We start from the raw sequence: 19,429 nt of genomic DNA, 5'->3' as shown, positions 1-19,429 counted from the left end.
GGCAAAACTTGACCATAGTGTTGGGTGACAAGTCTAACGTTGAGTGTGTCATCATGTTTCCACCCCAGAACAGGTGGTGTCCCGTGAAGCAGAAATCTTTGCTTCACACCAACAGGGTTTCATTGGATTCAATTGCTTTCTTACACCTGGAAATCTGTTTGGTTGTTTTTACATATGGACCAAAGAAAATAAAAATTAAATAAATAAAAGACTTAGCCTGTGCTTCAGGGAAGTTGCACTGCAGTTTTTAATCTTCACTGTGACCAGACTGGAGCTGGTAGGCCTCAGTTTTCATTATAATTTGTCTTTCATGGATTCTGAGGGTGCAAGTGGCTTCCTGACCCTACTGGCAGGTTCCAGGCTTGATTGTCTCTCTGGTCATCTGTTGTGTGTGTATCATTGGATGAGGGCTGAATTGTAGCTGAATCCATAGCTGCTAGACAGCGACAGGGACTGCTGGTGCTCCTCGCCCTGCTCTGAGGTGTAGCTGGGAAACGTCTGTGCACGAGACACCTTTGCTGAACTGAGACTGTGACCTGGAAGGAAGGCAGAGAACAGTGTATTATGAATCAACTTATTGAGCTTCAAAAACAACTGAGCTGAAAACGTCCTCTGAATAGGCTAATAAGATATTAGCCATAGCTCTTTCTGAACTGGCAACATCCTCTATACAAACAAGTGCATCAGCTCCATGCTGTATTTAGACCCTTTTAGCCAAAGAACACTCAGACAGAGGAGAAAAAGAACGAACCAAGGGGTTGGGCTGCATTTTCGGTTCTCTTCCTTTATTTCCTCCATGAATCAAATTCACAAACACTGATTTATTCATATTTACTCCCTTGTTCCTGGGCTTTACAGCAAGGAATGCCTCCAACGACCTCCACACCCCATATGATTAGATTCTGTATTGTTCTGGGTACGCACATGCATAAGGATTATTTGTGTGAGTAATTTCAGGAGCAGGCTGTTACGGGAGAGAGTGACTGTAAGTGGGAGTCATCCTTGCTTTCCCCACATGAAATGACTTTTTATTTTATTCACTAACAAAATATATGTTATTTTTCACAGCAACAATTAGCACTGTCAAGCTCTAAAGTGCTTTTCTAGGAAAAAGGCTATGTAAGTCTCACTAGTTCCTTTGGAAGCTGTGGAGAGCTTTCACCAGCACAGAATTCAATTAGTTAAATCCTTCAGTAGATGTTGAATTACTAGGGTGACCAGATCAGAGATATAAAATATCGGGACATGGAGGGGGGCAGAGCAAAAAAAAAAAAAAAAAAAAAGGGGCGGAGCAAAAAAAAAAGGAGTTTCAAAGGGGCCGGGGGCATTAGCAGCCCCAACCGCGCGCGCTGCCCCCGCGGAACCTCCCAGCCCGGCCACATGCGGCGGGTCCGGGCGGGGGCAGCGCGGAGCGGGCAGGGGCCAGGTAGGCAGCGCAGGCCGAATCCCCGCTGCTGCCGGGGAGCCCCGCGCCTCTCCCTCCCGCTCGTGGCTGCGGCTCCTTCCCGGCGGGACGCGCCTCCTGCCGCCCCGGGCACATGCAGCGCGCGTCCCCCGTGCCTAGTCTCCCTCCTGCCGGGAAGGAGCCGCTGGAGTGCAGCCGAGCGGGAGAGGCGCGGGGCTCCCCGCCGGCGGCAGGACACGCGCCGCATGTGCCCGGGGTGGGCCGAGGGGCGCGTCCCGCCGGGACGGAGCTGCAGCCGCGAGCGGGAGGGAGAGGCGTGGGGCTCCCCGGCAGCAGCGGGGATTCGGCCCCCGCGCCGCCCACCCGGACCTACGGCGCTGTCCTGCGGGCTGCAGGGCTGGAGCAGCCTCTGCGCTGTGCTCCCGGCCCCGGGCCCCCATGTGCAGCGGCTGCAGGATCCAGCCCCCATGTGCACCAGCTGCAGGATCCAGCCGCCGCCGCCGCCACCACCCCCTCCCTCCCAGCTTGTGCCGCCATGCACCTGCAAGCCTGGGAGGGAGGAGGAATGCCGCGTGGTTGGGGAAGAGGTGGGGCCAGGGCGGGGATTTGGGGAGGGAGCCAATGGGGGGAGGAGGGGGCGGAGCCAGGGCGGGGGGGGGGGGGGGCGAGAGTCCCTCCGGGAGGGCAAAATTTCTTGTTTGTCCATTGTCCCGACCAAACATTGGTCGGGACGCGGACAAAGAAGCAAATATCGGGACAGTCCCGATAAAATCGGGACGTCTGGTCACCCTATGAATTACACACTATCACTAGGTATCACCCACACCTACATTTCCTGTTCATTCCCTCTTATGCACTATGCTCTTCCCTAACCTTTCTTTCTCCCTGTTCCCTTTACTTCTTTCTCTCACTCCCAAACTGTTCCTTCTTTCATGCTGCCCCTTGTGCTTGGAACAGTCTCCCTCCCACTTCTTGTCCACCTTCCTTCTTATTTAAAATCCCTCCTCAGCACCCATCTCTTGCATAAATTCTTCCTCACCATAGATTATGTCCTCCCCCTTATTTAAATTGCTGTTTAGATGAGTTGTGTCTTGTTTGTGTTAGACTGTAAACTTTTCAGAGCAAGAGTCAGGTTTTATTTTGTGGAATATCATGTATATTTATGGTGCTTTATAAATACTCAGTGATAATTAACTGAGTTAATAATTCAGAACTAATGGCAACCCTTTCTCACATGAGTAAGCCCATTGTTTTCAATGGGATTACTCCCATAAGTCAGACTCCATGCAAAGGTGGCCATAAGCATAGATTGTTTGCATGATAAAGTTGCATGTAGAGGACATGAAGGTTGGGTAAAAACCAGCATTGTGCATTTGCACTTCAGAATTAATCTGAGATGGAACATGGTCCATGTGTTAGAACTGTTGTCTGATTTTAGGAGGTTAATATTATTATTTTGGATAATATGGATTATAGGCTTGCCAATTAATCTGATCAGAAGATAATAAGGTTCTTGTCCCAGTGGGACAAGTGGGTCACCCCTCTTATGGAGCTTGAGCACTTGAGCCCTCCTTTTATGTCCAAAATTAGTTTCTTTACCCACAAAATATTAGGTCACACTTACTCTATAGCCTGCTATCTTTGTACGTATGGATGACATATACATACATATTAATGACATTAGCTCATTCTCACATCTGTTATTTCTGTCCTAATCAGTTATTTCGGTTCTTTCCAAGTTGTGGTGTACCTGTTAAGTTTAAAGAGGATATGAAGTTAGGTAGCCCCCATACCATCCTGCTTCAACGCATCCTTTATCTATCTATGTTAAAGGTTGAAACCATATATGGACTTTATGCTTTAGCTCATCACCACCTATCTAGGTGGAAAGTCCCAAACATATGTACGCGAACTTTGCCTTAGCTCAACATACAGGATGTGGCCTGCCTGTACCCTGCATTACAGCCAAAAATACTCTAATATAAACCTATAAACCTATTATAATAAAACAAATAATAAAGCCCATAAGAAACCCATAAGAAAAGATATATAGGCAAGAAAGCAGGCAAGCCCTACAGTCTACAAAACTCTGGACTGGGCATCAGACTATCTACATTCTCAGCTATGCTATTGATATTCAGTGTGACCTTGCCCTAATTACTCTGAGTTATGGGAAAGTTAAATGATGTGTCAAAAGCCACCCAGCAAACCTGTGACAAAACTGGGAATAGAGCTCAGATTACCCAGTTCCCTATCCTATAGATTTATCTTCCTCAGATGGAAGGTTTGAGACATAATTAATTATCTACAATTGATAAAACTCTTTTAGCTCCTTAGATCAAAGGATAATTAGTGCAAATTATTATCCATCTTTTTCACCTTTGGAATCCACATTCAAGACTAGAACTGAAGTGAGGTTGGAAAGTGCTTATTAAAATATATTTAGTAAATTAACTATATATGAGAAGGTAAAAGAATAATCCTCTTAGACAAAGCCAAAATTAAATATTTGAATGGAATGAAAGGAAACTATTAAGTGAATAGTGTGATGGTCTCCCACTGAAGAATCTCAAGATAACTAACAGTTTTCTGGAATGATTTAAGCCTGAATTAGTAGAGCTGGAATAGCAAATATGCAGCTGATCAGGAATGAGACCCATTTGCAAAACTTTGCCATAATGGCTGTCCTTGGAAAAGTCTGGCTATGGCCACTGCTATAAGTCTATTGCTTCATACAAAATTACAGGTCACCAAAAGGCAAGGAAATGAGCAACAATATCGAGAGAGAGGAAACAAACAAAACGACCAATCAACCCAGCAACACTAGAGACAATAAAACCACAGACTGCTTTCCCAGTGGCAACTTAATGATCACAAAATCCCTTTTATAGCATGCACAGCAGACTGCATTCTGTCTGTATAGCTTTCCTCACTGGGTTAAATTAACATTAGCTATCAAAATCCTGACTGAGATGCCAAGCCTAAATGTCTTTCTGCTTCAAGGAGCCTTTGCATGAAACTGCATTAAAATGTAAACTGGCAGTGAGGTCTGAACAGCAAAGTAAAACTATTGAAAAAGCACAAGCGGACTTAGATAGTAAAGAGTCAATTCTGAAAAGCTTTACTCATACAAGAGATTCAATTGGGACCTTGCAGAGCTTTATATTTATCTGGGGTTTGCATCATAATGATCTGTTCTTTTTTAACTTAACTCAAACCTATCTCTGGACCAGTCACATGCTCTTATGTTTTTTCAAAGCTGCCAGTATCTTTTCTGAAGATGTAAAGGCTTGTTCTGTACTTACATGAAAGCTGGAATAATACAGTTTTTAATGATTCCTACTGGACTCTTAATGTAGAAATTTTATTGGGTCTGCAAAACTTCACTAGGAAAGTATTATGTTTGTGAGCAACACAGGCAGAGGAACAAAGCTAATTATACATATATTCAACATGTCACTGGTCTTTTCTAGTCTTTAAAATGCATTTTGCTATGTACAATGGTAGGCTCTCATTAGAAAAAGACTAGATGGTACACAAAGAAATTAATCAAAACAGGAAAGATTATCTTAGCAATATTCTACTGCATATTTTGAAACGTATGACACCAGTGAGCATGTACCTAAAAACAGTCCTAGCCTCCTGTTTGGTTCTTTGCATTCCCTTTAATGGTCGTATTGTACCTTTGTTCATGTGTTTTGGTATCTGGCCTTCCTTTGTATAAACCAGGGGTAGGCAACCTATGGCACGGGTGCCGAAGGCGGCACGTGAGCTGATTTTCAGTGGCACTCACACTGTCTGGGTCCTGACCACCGGTCCGGGGGGCTCTGCATTTTAATTTAATTTTAAATGAAGCTTCTTAAAACATTTAAAAAAAACTTATTTACTTTACATACCACAATAGTTTAGTTATATATTATAGACTTATAGAAAGAGACCTTCTAAAAACGTTAAAATGTATTACTGGCACGCGAAACCTTAAATTAGAGTGAATAAATGAAGACTTGGCACAGCACTTCTGAAAGGTTGCCGACCCCTGGTATAAACCATGCAAAAGGAAAAGAACAGTCCTGGAGCTCACCAGGAGTTGGCAGAAACTGGTTTTTCTTTTTCACAGATCACTCACTCATTCCGAAGGATTGAAGTCAGTTTTCTCCCATCTGCTCACTCTGTGGGATTCACATGGATATTTCAAATCCATTCGGGTGTTTCCTCACCAGTTCAGCTGAGAATCTCCTGTCTCAGTGGAAATCTATGAACAGGCTGGTGACTAATTCTGAATAAGAGTTAATTCACTTTTGTAGGATTAACAAAACAGCTTGTGGCAGTCAGTCCATACATTTGTAGACAGTAAAAATGATTGTTCTTTAGTGAAGCAAATTTCATTGAAGCACGATACGGAGGGAGTAAATTTGTGTGAGAGATGATTTAAGTCTGATAAATGATTTTAAGCATTTTAAAAAATTATATTTAACTGCCATTTGAAAAACTTAATAGTATATGTGTTAAGTGACAAATCTTGCACACTCCCTCCACCATGTGTCAAGCTCTCTTGCAGTGGAGATAATGTGATTCCACAAGTACCACAAGCTCTCTTTTCCCCTTCTAAAACTTGTGCATTCCATATTCCAGACTTGGCAGTGTCCCTGATGCTCTAGGATGAGCAGAAGATGGGACGGGGAAGAACCACCTTACAGAGATTCTCTGGTCTTTCCTGTGGAGGGCACTAGGGTCACATGAAGCCTATCCCAGGCTTCTAAGCAGGAGTTAAGGCTGTGGAGGGACCTAGAGGGAAAGACTCCTACTCCCTCTACCCCTCATAGAATTCTCCAGTGTTTAGTCCTGTCACTTGGACTGGGCAGGGAATTTAGATTTAGACAAAAATAGTCTGTAAATACTAATCTTTTGAGCCACGTTCTGCACTTTGCACCACATAGGGAAATCCACAGGAGGTAAAGTTTTCCCTCATGGAGGACCTATGCTTCTGGATTTGCACTGGAATCTACTCTCCCTGCTTCTTGCAGCCACATTGCCAAAGCCTCCTCTGTTCACCTTTTGTTAGGCCTCTCTTCCAGGGGAGGAGAGGACTACAGTGCACAGGGGCTCCATTGAAACATGAATACAGACTGCAGATACATTAACTTTTCAGTGGATTCCCCACCAAGCTGGGGTGAGGTGGGGTAAGACAGGAGAATAATGCACATAGTGCATATATCTTCCCAACCCATCACCTCCAGACACCTGACCCAGCGAAAGGCTATCCAGGTGGGTGATTGTTTTTGCAGAAGTGGCTCTTCCACCACTTCCAGGTGCTGAATGGTGCAGGGAAATTCATGCACAAAGAATTCAAGAGACAGAACTGGGGCCTCAGTGGCTGTTTCATAGAGCAATAGAATTCTAGACAGCAACAGTCCAAACTAAATTGTGGTAATACAACCAAAAGTGCAATCAAATGATACAGAAAAGTCTGCTTATGTATAAATTAGGGTTGTCAATTAATCGCAGTTAACTCAAAAAAATGTATCGTGATTAAAAAAATTAATCACAGTTTTAATCGCACTGTTAAACAATAGAATACCTATTGAAATTTATTAAATATTTTGGAGTGGGGGGACAGGGTCTATTTTAGCCACCTCACAGTTCATACGACTGGAGTGGCGACCCTGTTCTCGCCCGACCTACGGCCCGAGGTGCTGGGGGTTGCTGAGGCTGTGCCAGGCCACCTGCTGCACCTCCGGGTCCGCATGGCCCGGAGTGGTTGCATTTCTATCAGCAGGCGTCCGCCTTCCTTGGCTCCTTGGATCCTCGTGAGTGCCTGGTCCTGGGCGGGGACTTTAACAGCACCCTTGAGGAGCGGGACCGCTCGGGGACCGAGCAGTGCCCGGCCGCTGTGGACGTCCTCCGGGAGATCAAACATCACTCCCTGGTGGATGTCTGGCACGACCACCACCTGGACGACAGCTCGATGTTCACTTTCGTCCGGGTGGAGGCCCATCGGTCGCACCACTCCAGATTGGACCGCATCTACTTGTCATGTTTCCACCTTTCACGGGCTCACTCCTCCAACATTCGGCCGGCCCCATTTTCAGATCATCATCTTGCCACCGTGACGGCCTCTCTCTGCGCGGAGAGACCGGGGCCGGCCTATTGGCACTTCAATAACAGTTTTGTTGGAGGATGCAGGCTTCGTGGTGTCCTTCCAGGAGTTCTGGCTGGCCTCGTGAAGGCAGAGGCGCGCCTTTCCCTCAGCGCGGTGGTGGTGGGACCTGGGGAAGGTGCGCGCCCGGCTCTTCTGCCGCGACTACACCCGGGGTGCCAGCCGACAGAGAGATGCGGCGATAGAGCAGTTGGAGCGGGAGGTCTTAAAGCTGGAGAGGCGTCTGGCCACCAGCCTTGAGGATCCATCCCTCTGCGGAGTGTGCCGGGAGAAGCGAGAGGAGCTCCGGGCCCTCGAGGACCATCGGGCCTGGGGAGCCTTTGTTTGTTTGATCCCGCATCCGCCTCCTTCGGGAGATGGATCGCGGCTCCCGCTTCTTCTACGCCCTGGAGAAAAAGAGAGGGGCCAAGAAGCACGTCACCTGCCTCTTGGCGGAGGACGGCACCCCCCTCGCGGATCTGGTGGAGATGTGCAGGAGGGCCAGGGCCTTCTACACAAATCTTTTCTCCCCGGATCCGACCAATCCTAATGCTTGCAGAGTGCTCTGGGACGGACTCTCGACGGTCAGCGCGGGTGACCATGACTGGCTAGAGCTACCTCTCACTCTGGCTGAGTTCTCGGAAGCCCTCTGTTGCATGCCCACCAATAAATCTCCGGGCATGGATGGGCTGATCGTGGAGTTCTACCGCGTGTTCTGGGACGTCCTCGGCCCAGACCTAGTCACCGTCTGGGCCGAGTCCTTGCAGAGCGGGGTCCTCCCTCTTTCGTGCAGGCGAACCGTGCTCGCCTTATTGCTGAAGAAGGGGGACCTCCGCGACTTACGGACGTGGCGTCCCGGACTACAAAGTCGTAGCGAATGCCATCTCGCTGCGGCTAGGGTCCGTGCTGGCGGACGTGGTCCACCCGGACTAGACCTACACCGTCCTGGGCCGCACCATCTTCGATAACCTGTATCTGGTCTGGGACCTCTTGGAGCTTGGGTGTAGAGATGGTCTGTCGTTCGCCCTCCTGTCCCTGGATCAGGAGAAGGCGTTTGATAGGATGGACCACGGGTACCTCCTGAGCACTCTGCAAGTGTTTGGCTTCGGACCCCAGTTTGTGGGTTTTCTCCAAGTGCTGTACACTTCTGCAGAGTGTCTGGTCATGCTCAACTGGACCCTGACCGAGCCGGTCAGCTTCGGGTGAGGAGTATGGCAGGGGTGCCCCCTCTTGGGTCAGCTGTATGTTCTGGTGATCAAGCCCTTCCTCTGTCTCCTCCGCCGGAGGTTGATGGGGTTGGTGCTCAGAGAGCCGGAGCTGCGGCTGGTGCTGTCGGCGTACGCCGATGATGTGCTCCTCGTGGTCCAGGACCCGGGCGACTTGGCGCGGGTGGAGGCTTGCCAGGCCATCTACTCGGCAGCCTCCTCTGCCTGGGTCAACTGGGTCAAGAGCTCTGGCCTGGTGATCGGGGACGGGTGGCAGGCGAGCTCCCTCCCACCCGCACTTCAGGCTATCTGGTGGAGTGCGGGCCTGCTGCTCTATCTTGGCGTTTACCTTTCTGCCACGCATCCGTCTCTGCCGGAGAACTGGCATGGCTTAGAGGGCAGGGTGATGGATCGGCTCTGGAAATGGACAGGACTACTCCGGTGCCTCTCCCTCTGAGGGAGGGCACTAGTGCTCAATCAACTAGTCCTGTCCATGCTCTGGTACCAGCTCAACACCCTGGTCCCGCCCCCGGATTTCCTGGCCAACCTCTGGAAGTCGGTTCTGGAGTTCTTTTGGCCAGGACTGCACTGGGTCTCTGCAGAGGTCCTCCACCTGTCCCTGGAGGAGGGAGGGCAGGGCCTGAAGTGCCTATGCACTCAGGTCCATGTCTTCTGCCTCCAGGCCCTGCAGACGCTCCTATATGGTGCAGATAGTCCGGCGTGGAGAGTACTGGTGCATGCCTTACTGCGCTACTTCCGAGGGCTCTGATATGACCAGCAGCTCCTTTATCTCCATCCGAGAGGTCTTCCACGAGACCTCTCCAGGCTGCCAGTCTTCTACCAGGACCTTCTCCGGACCTGGAAGCTGTTTTCAACGACCAGGTCTGTGGCAGCCTCCGTGGGGGCTGATCTCCTCGCGGAGCCCCTGCTACACAACCCCCAGCAACGTGTGTAGGTGGCGGAGTCCCCTGCGGTGCGCCAGAGGTTGGTCCTGGCAGAAGTCACCAGAGTCGGAGACCTCCTGGACTATGACCGGGGAGACTGGCTGGATCCCCTGATGCTCGCTCAGCACATGGGGCTCTCCAGACCTCACACTCCCCAGCGCGTACTTCAGGAGGTGAGGACCGCTTTGCCATCCACTGCTCGAGCTTACCTCGACTGGATCCTGCGAGAGGGCACGCCCTGTGCACCCTCCACCCCATGCCCTCCAGACCTTTTCATCGGGCCCCTGCCTCGTGGACCCCCCCACCCTTTCACCGTGAGCCGGCTGCACGATTTGCAGCCGGTTCGGTTCCAGACCGCACCAAGGAAACATCTGTACACGCTCGTGCTCCACACCCTTGACTTCCTCAACCTCGCGTCCCGCCCCAACACAAAGAGGGTGAGGAGCCCCAGTGGGCCAGCCTATATTCCACCCTGGTTCCGAGGCCCGCTGGGGATATCAGTTGGCGGCTCCTTCATGGAGCGGTGAGCACGGGTGTGTACTTGGCGCGGTTTACCCCCATCCTGGATACGTGCCCCTTCTGTGGCGTGAGGGAGACCATGGCACACGTTTACCTAGAGTGTGCCATGTTGCAGCCCCTATTCCAGCTCCTCTTGGATATATTATTACGTTTTTAGTTGGACTTTTCCCCTCACTTGTTTATCTATGCAGTCCCCATCAGTGGCCCCACAAAGTCGTGGGACCTCCTTGTCAACCTCCTCCTAGTTCTGGCCAAAATGGCCATCTACAAAACCAGGGAGAGGAGGTTGGCCAACGGGATTTCCTGTGACTTGGGGCCTATTTCCGCTCCTCCGTCTGTTCAAGCATCCGGGCAGAGTTCCTCTGGGCAGCGTCCGCTGGCTCCCTTGACGCCTTTGAGGAGCAGTGGGCGCTGTCTGGGGTTTTCTGCTCGGTGTCCCCGTCAGTTTCCTTTCATTTAGCCCTGTGACCTCACTTCCGTTCCTGTTATTTCATTGGTTGTCCCCCGCAATTATTTGGTATCACAGACCTGTGGATCCTCCCCTTAGGCTGGGGGGAGGTCCTTTAGCAGTGGGCGGGCAAAGCCCACTTCCTGGATACCAACACAATCCCTCATTTTGAGTAATGTCACCCATTTTGGCTCCAAACAGTTATTTCCCTCTCAAATTTGGTGTCCCTTCCATTTTATTATTGAAAATGATCAGAAATGAAGACTTGAAACTCAAAATATAGGCAGAGTTATTTGCAGTAAATAAATTAATTCCACAGTATTTTAAGCTTCCTTTATTAATAATATTTCTATGTCCCACTTGCTGAGTAACTGTCACACACAAAGTCCTACATTTGGGACCTGGCAGTTTGAGATACTATATCGGTAAACTCTCCTGCATGTCTCCTGCATATTTCAGCAGCTCTGAGCTATTGGGGCTCTTTTCCTGTACATTTCACAATGTGCACAAGACAGACACACACTTCCAAGGTTGTGGTAAAAAATAGCAGAAGAGTTCCATTACCACACACTGGTAGGACCCATCCACACTAGCAGAGTTGGTCTGTGACAGACTTATGAAAAGTATAATTATTTTCTGTTTTAGGACAGGAAATAGTGTTACATAACTTCTTGTCTTTTTTTTCTTCCTCTCACTATCACAGGATGCAATGAAGCTTTAGTCCAAACCAAATAAGTATACACGATTCATAAAGATAACGATGTCAGTTGTCAAAGCAGGCCAAAATTAGATTCCTCCTAATCTTAATTAGGTTGGGGGCAGAAGCAGTTTGTTACAGCATCACACTTTGTGGCATGGTTCTTACATGTTACACTCCCTTAGAGGAAAAAAATAAAGCAGCAGCAACAACTAATGATAGGGCTGATGGGTAGATAGATAGATAATCACAGCTTCTCCAAGGAGGTTAGAACTGCATACAGTGGTCTGAGTTTAAATAGAAAATGCAAGAGATTTCAAAACATATACATATCTTAATGTATAGGCCTGCCTCCTTTAAGCAATACTTTCCTAGATTTTTACTGGCTGTGTTGATAGGAAATGCACTGAGTGACTTTAGCTCTAAGCAAATGCATTTTTGTTTGTGAATTTCCTTGGGTTTTATTTTTAAAATAAGTGATTAAAAGGTAGCCCCATCCTCCTGCTCATTTTTTCTAAATTTGCTCACATTTATGTTCCTGCTTATCCCCTGTACTCCAGCTCCACACCCTATGACTCCTAAAAAAGTCCCTTCTTTAGAGGTCTCATCCACACATGCCTGCCTGTGATTCCTTCCTTACCTCCCCTCCAGGTCCCTCAGCCCCTGCAGTTTCCTTCTCGCCCTCTGGCCCCATGCATCATCCACTCCATGCCCCCTCAATGTTCCTTGCTTCCCATTCCATTTTTAAATATTTAAAAATTGGCTAGAGGCACACAACTAGCATCTGGGTTGCAGTCCCTTTAGCATATTGTGCTGTTGTTGGCAGGGACTAGATCTGCTTGTATAGTGGGACAGCACCAAACAAAATGGTGACCCAGTCCTGATCAGGGCCTTTAAGTGCTGCCATAATACAAATAATAAAAGATGATAATTACAAACGGGGTGGGTAGCACTGCCAATTATTAAGGTTATCTGACATTGCCCCATCTCAGTTCCCAAGGTGTAAAATGGGGATAATTCCACCTGCTCATCTGATAAGCATGATGTTATGAAAATAAATTCATTAATGTTTGTGAATCACTCAGCACTTTAGTATAAGCACCATAGAAAACCTCTGAGAAAATTCATAATTCTGTCTTTAGAGCAGGGTTTAAATAGTGTGCAGTAAATAAGGATCTTACATTGAACAATGAGGAGGAAAAATACAGTAAAACCTCAGAGTTATGAACACCAGAGTTACAAACTGACCGGTCAACCACACACCTCATTTGGAACTGGAAGTACGTAATCAAGCAGCAGCAAAGAAAAAAAAAAAAGGGGGGGGGGCAAATACAGTACAGTACTGTTAAATGCAAACTATTAAAAAATAAAGGGAAAGATTAAAAAAAAGGTTTGAGAAGGTAAGGAAACTGTTTCTGTGCTTGTTTCATTTAAATTAAGATGGTTAAAAGCTGCATTTTTCTTCTGCACAGTAAAGTTTCAAAGCTGTATTAAGTCAATGTTCAGTTGTAAACTTTTGAAAGAACAACCATAACATTTTGTTGAGCATTATGAACATTTCAGAGGTACGAACAACCTCCATTCCTGAGGTGTTCATAACTCTGAGGTTCTACTGTACTGAATAAACACCACCCATCCACAAAGGCAGGGATCCTATGGAACAAATAGTATGTGCTCATGTCATTAATGACTATCATCATACTTATGCACAAGAGGTTCAAATTAAGATTCCCAGACACCCTTAAATTTGGTATTTCCTAACTTTGGAGTGCTTGATTTTGCAATCTTAATAATGTGCTTTTAATGTAGTTTTTAATGTAATAAAAATAGCCATAGATGTCTAACTACCAAACTATGTGCTTTGTGATGCAAATGAAAATTGTAACATTTGCAAGCAAAAGTGCTGATGAGCACAAAATGTCAGGCATTAAAGTCAGTTAATTATTTTTATTTTATACAGTAGTGCTCAAAAGTCAGGAATACAGCTCCATGGTGGTACATGCTATAGAAAAATATGGGTGTTGAAAACTAAGTTCTATACATCAACTTGTGTACACTCAGAGCCTGAAAAGTGGAACAAGCAAAGCAAAGTAAAACAAAGTCTACTTTTCATGAGAAATTCATTGTCAAGTTGTCGCACTCTTAATAAATGGAGCAGTTAAAAAAGCAATGGTATCATGGCAGCCAATGGGGAATTTATTCGCAGTGTTGCAGGGAAGTTGGAAAAAGCAGTAAGTTAATGGATGCTTGAAAAATAAGGGTATGTGAGAGTGTGTCTGTATATATGTGTGGGAAGGAGGCGGAAAGAGTCAGCTGTTACATTTTGTTTTCACACATTTTTTCACTCATTAGGCTCTAGAAATGGTCCTTTGGCCAGAAAAGTTCACAAAACTGGTAACAGCTTTTAATCTAGATTTATATCCTCTAAAGACATTTCCATCATCAGTGAAAGCTCCTTCTATTTATTTCAGGTAAGGCCCATAGGTTGTGGTAATGTTGTTGTTTTGATAGGGAGTGTGTCTCCAGAGGTGCTTCCAGCTGTATATTTTTGGCAGCATCATTGTAAAGAATTATGACAAAAACGGAAAGGCACGGTAGCCATGATCTTAATTTCCACTGGGAAGAATGAAACACTAAATTGTTATTGCTGCTGATTTTAAAGGGAAGCTTTAATCTTTTTGTTGAGAAGAAATAAAGATAAAATAAAGAAAATAAAGAATTTTTTAACCTTGATACAGAAGATGGTCCTCAAACACACTTACAGCAACTTCAAGTCACCTTAAATGGCTATTATTCTATCAAAACAGGATAATTTCATTTAAAGCAGAAAATAAAGAATTGTGGTTACTCTACTTAGCTTATATTGGTTAAAATCCTGCCTACAATTCAATATTGAACATACAATATCTTATTAAGCTGTTGATGAGAAACCACTTTTATTTTTTCTGTGTGTCATTGAATAGGAAAACTAAAGCAAAGTTTCATAGTAGGGTAAACTGCTACAAAGTAAACCTGTTATTTTGCTGTGAGTATGTTTATGTTCATGTATTCTTTCATGAAAGAATTCGTTCTTTAAAAGCTCAACTCTGGATTTGATCAAAAATGAAGTCAATGTGAGTCTCTACTGAGTTCAACGGGCACAAGAATGGGCCTTCTGTGAGGTACCGAGCATCATCACATGTCTATTTATTTCAATGAGAGTGGAAAACATTTTCCACCTTTCAGGATTGGATCATTATTGTTTATCTTAAGAGTTAATGACTCTGTCATCAGCTCTTCCCAGAAAAGGGAAGAGATTGCATATGTACCGGTAGAGTGGACTTCAGGATACTTCTGCAGCAGCTAGTTCAAGAAGAAAGAAACTACAAAGGGATCCATGTACCCTGATTTCTCAAAAGGTGTTGACAGTGCTCAGGACTCTATAGGTTCAGGTCCTTTGTGAAAACCAACTAAAAACGGGCATATATGGTCTCCCAATCACATTGGCTGAGACAATCAGGGACTCAGACAACCCATTATTATGTGATAATTGGAAGGAGGTTTATAAATGAAACAGCAAAACTTTGATTTAATTATTTGTTCCTTGCTATCCAAAATGTAGCAAAATAACTTTGCCTGTAGGTTATACCAAAGGTTAACAGGGCCAAAATAGTTTTGCATAGGACCCAGATAATTTCATCATCTTGTTCAAGCTCAAAACTAGCAGAGCTTCATGTGGTTGCAGGATTTTTGTTTTCTTTTAACAAAAGCTTCACAAAGCTCTACTAATAGAGAGTTGAGAATTGGTATATTAGAGAAAGAAATATGAAAAAGGCTGAGGAAGTCACCTGAAGACAACATTGTTCTATTTCCTTTGAAACAAATGTTTGAATTAGACTGGAATGATAAATATTACATATTTGGTCTGATCCCAAAGCAAGCTCTGACAAAAATAAAATAGGCATATAGTAAATCAATAGTAACGAAAGAGAACCATTTAAAAAATAGCGTACTATTGGAATGACCTGGAAAACAGCTAAGGACATAAGAGTAATAAAACAAGAAACAAAAGCAAAAGGAGATGGCTCACTGCACTGCATTAGTTACTTGAATATAGCAAGAAATCATTTTATGAATCAATTTATTGTTGATTTCACACCTAAACAGATTTATAAGACCATTTTGTTTTAGATCCTTTAAAATTACCTCTACCAAAGTACTTTCACACAGGTAGCTTATATCAACAGTGCTAGTTTCTTGATTTACTGGTCTGTTATCTCTTACCGGACATTTTCATGTCTCTCAAAATGTAATTTTCAATTGTTACCCAAATATGCAATTGAAAGGACAGTATCAATTCAATTGATTCAATTGCCATATTTATTTTTAAAAAAAAGCATATATGCTGATTTCTGATCATGATTTCACTCTGAAGTACTCTTAACAGAGTTACAGTGCAGAGTTAACTAACAAATTCCACCACGGGTTTTGAGGATATATAATAGGCTACTGGTAAATATTTACTGAATTTTAAATCACTTTGACATATGCCCCTTGAAATTGCTATCCCTGAAAACACTTTGTATGTGATAATGGCCTATATGCAATGCACTGACATTACAGATGGTAAAGTGACATAGTGGAGTGTTTAATATTAGAAGGCCTTAAAAAATATTAGAGGAAAAAAGTGACATTTTTTTAAAATATAAAGCTAGATATAAAAATAGAAAGTTAATAAAAGCTGATTGCTCAGAGATGTTAAAGCTTTTTATCTAGTATAGTATTGCTGATCTTTCCTGGCCTGACAGTGTTTCCATAAAAAAATACTCTATTTGAAGGATTGATAACGTATTATAAAAAACCGTTCCAAGATAAAACTTGCCACACAAAGTTTGAGGCCAGGGAGCAAATTTGATTTAGCCATTTGGCGAGAATATGATTTCATCACGTTTTCGTAAAACTGAAATATGGATTTGATTTAAAAAATTGGCTACCAAGCAACATAATTTACACACTTTTGATAGTGGGAAAGCCGGGGACAGTGGAGTTACACAACACAGGAATCTCAAGTAGGAGTAGACGGATTATTTTACCTCTGTATTTGGCACTGGTGCAACTACTCTTGGAAGGATGTTAAGAAATTGGAGAAGGTCCAGAGAAGAGCCACAAGAATGATTAAAGGATTAGAAAGCCTGCCATAGTGATAGACTCATGGAGCTCAACCTATTCAGCTTAGCAAAGAGAAGGTTAAGGGGTGACTTGGTTACAGTCTATAAGTACCTGCAGGGGAACAAATATTTAATAATGGGCTCTTCAATGTAGCAGAGAAAAGAATAACACAATCCCCTGGCTGGCAGTTCAAGCTAGACAAATTCAGACTGGAAATAAGGTGTAAATTTTTATCGGTGACCATTCTTAACCATTGGAAAAAGTTAGCAAAGGTTGTCGTGGATTCTCCATCACTGACAATTTTAAAATCAAGATTGGATGTTTTTCTACAAGATATACTCTAGGAATTATTTTGGGAAGTTCTGTTGCCTGTGATATGCAGGAAGTCTGACTAGATTATCATAATGGTTCCTTCTAATTTTAATTTTAAAATTAATTGACAGCAATAGCTAGAGTCAGCCATGGAGTACACTTCTCTATATAAATACCTTTGCAAGAGCACTTCAACCTGATTTGAGCAACCCCCCCGCTTCCCCCGATATATGGCTGTGCTAAATTGTACCACAGTAGGCTGTGTGTTTGTGTACATTCTGATTCTTCAGCAACACCTAGCTATCCTCCCAATACATAATCCTACATGTATGGAATTCTACTGGAATTTTTGATGTGATTGGAAAGAATTAATAGTTGAGAAATATGTTGCAATATAAAGTTCAATTTGCATGGTATCTAATTCCTGAATGAGCTTGTCATTCAACACAATGATGTAATGCCATCATATTGCAGCTTCTGCTGTACAGTTCCTATGTCTATTTTGTATGCTAGTTCTTGTATCACTCATATACACTGATACCACATAGTGAGGGATGTAAGCACAAAGAAGTTGACAAAAAGAAATTTGCTCTACTGTGGCAGACTTCATAAAAGTAGTCACAATATGTATATGTTTGGGACGCTTAGTTGTTTTCCAGGTGCAGGCAGATATGATTTTGCTTATAATTGCCTTTTGAATGGACAAAGCATTGTAAATGGGAAACAAGTTTATGTTTATGTAACACTCCAATACTTTTGCATCTTGTTTGTCTCTTTTCCTTCATAAGTCAACAAAGCACATTTCCCATTACTCTCCCTCTTGCATCTTTCTGTTTTATTCTTTAAAATATCTTTTCTCATGGTGTTTTCTCAGGGTACTTAGCACCTTATGGGATTGGACCCTAGGAGTTTGAATTTGAAAGGTAGTAAGTAGCACATCCTCTGAGTATCGTCATCTCCAACTTAAGCTCATGAGAGCTGAAGATGCTCAGACCTCTCAGGGTAAGGCCATTCCCCCACTGCCTGCACTTTGGGGGGGAATGGGAATATTTTGTCTAGAATCCAGATGGCTTCTTCATGTGGTCCTTTATTAAAAACTCTATGTTATACTTGTCTGAAACACAAAGAGTGTTACAGTGTACCAGGGACAATTGGTCACTTTAGAACTATACTATTTATTTTTCCCCATAAGGAATGGAATACCTACCAGAGTCATAATACTTTATTGAAAAGTGAAGTTCTGAGCAGACACCCATCACCCTATGCCATAAAACCCCTGTTCCCTCTGCTCATATACACTATTTGTTTGAATCGCTGCTGCACAGCCAGAAAAGTAGCTCAGATTCCATAGTAATAAGTGTGGTATAAATAAGGGAAAAAAACCCTAGATAAACAGGGAGTGAAAATCAATTAATAAATCCCATTCCCGGGACAGTGCTAACAACTCTGACGGAACAGAAATTATGCTGTTTGGAAGTATCCAGTGCATTCTATATCAGCTTGCAGTCAATAATAGAGAGAGAAAAATCAGTGTTTGCCAAACCTCTAGCAAAGGATTTTTATTCTGTAGTTTCTAAGTGACTATTCCAGGAACAAATAACAGCAATGAGAAACTAAAAATATTAATATAAAAAACTGATTGTGTCTAACTACTGATAGTGTTTTAGAAAAAAAATCTATTTAATTAAATGTAACATGGATGTAAACACGTGGGGGTAAATTCTGCTCTTATATGCACCATGTGTGGTTGACACCAATTTAATGGGAGCTATAAGCACATTCAAGGGCAGAATTTGTCTCCCAATGTTCATTAATCTTTCTGAGGGACTCTCTGCATCAGCTCCACTGTACACACGATCGTGAAGAATGGTGATGGCCTTCCCTCTTTGAATTTTATTCTGCGATACGTCCATCTGAGGAGCTGTCTAAAGAAAAGTCCAGCATTTTGCACGCGTGCACATGCCTGCCCTCCATACACACCCACAGAGAGACTTTCATTAAGAAACCAACAAGTTCCCCAAAAAAGAATGTGTAGGAATCCTTGATGCAAGAGCACACTCATATCTCAACAGTGTCTACTACTATTTTTATACACATTTTTAAGACAGCCATCACTTGCATATCTAGCCAATGATACATAACTATAGAAGTACATCAACATTTCTTCAAGTAAAGGAACCAATTCTCCTTCCACCACTCCAAAATCATCTAAATTGTTTACTTATGAGCAGATAAATTTATTGTTTCTTACACTAGCATATTGCCAGGGCTGTTCCAATACAAAGCTGTTAAGGGAATGCATACTGAACAAAATGATCATAATCTGACGGTTGAAAGACTTGGACTTAATCACCTTGGACCTTCAATGCAATATCAAACCCATATTTACTGTAAAGATTCTGTGCAAATTTCTACAAAGACTGTTGATTGACACTACTTCATTGACATATTATACAGACTGGATGCTGACTTTGCAGGCCTATCAAACTGTAATATTTTAACATGAGATCAGGGTGGTAGGGAAGACTCATGAGACAGTTTTTCTGACCCACATGAACCAGTCCTAAACGTCCTGCAAACAAATAGTGATCAAAAGTCACAACATCTGATTAATT

The 19,429-nt window shown here is 43.9% G+C and overlaps 1 protein-coding gene across 2 annotated transcripts in view; it reads right to left on the bottom strand.

The window, feature by feature from the left end:
- Window positions 1–308: 308 nt before the first annotated feature.
- DOK6 (docking protein 6) overlaps window positions 309–19,429 on the bottom strand; it is a 424,139-nt gene continuing 405,018 nt past the window's right edge. Inside the window, exon 9 of one of the 2 annotated variants that reach the window (XM_065399655.1) lies at window positions 309–536. In XM_065399655.1, the coding sequence (XP_065255727.1) occupies window positions 309–536 (228 nt within the window). The remainder of the gene's footprint in view (window positions 537–19,429) is intronic. The other variant, XM_065399656.1, reaches the window with a different exon arrangement.

This window comes from Emys orbicularis, chromosome 2 (genome assembly GCF_028017835.1).
Source record: "Emys orbicularis isolate rEmyOrb1 chromosome 2, rEmyOrb1.hap1, whole genome shotgun sequence".
Classification (NCBI taxonomy): domain Eukaryota; kingdom Metazoa; phylum Chordata; order Testudines; family Emydidae; genus Emys; species Emys orbicularis.
Note: the sequence above shows the minus strand (reverse complement) of the source record. Positions and strands in the feature narration are given on the sequence as shown.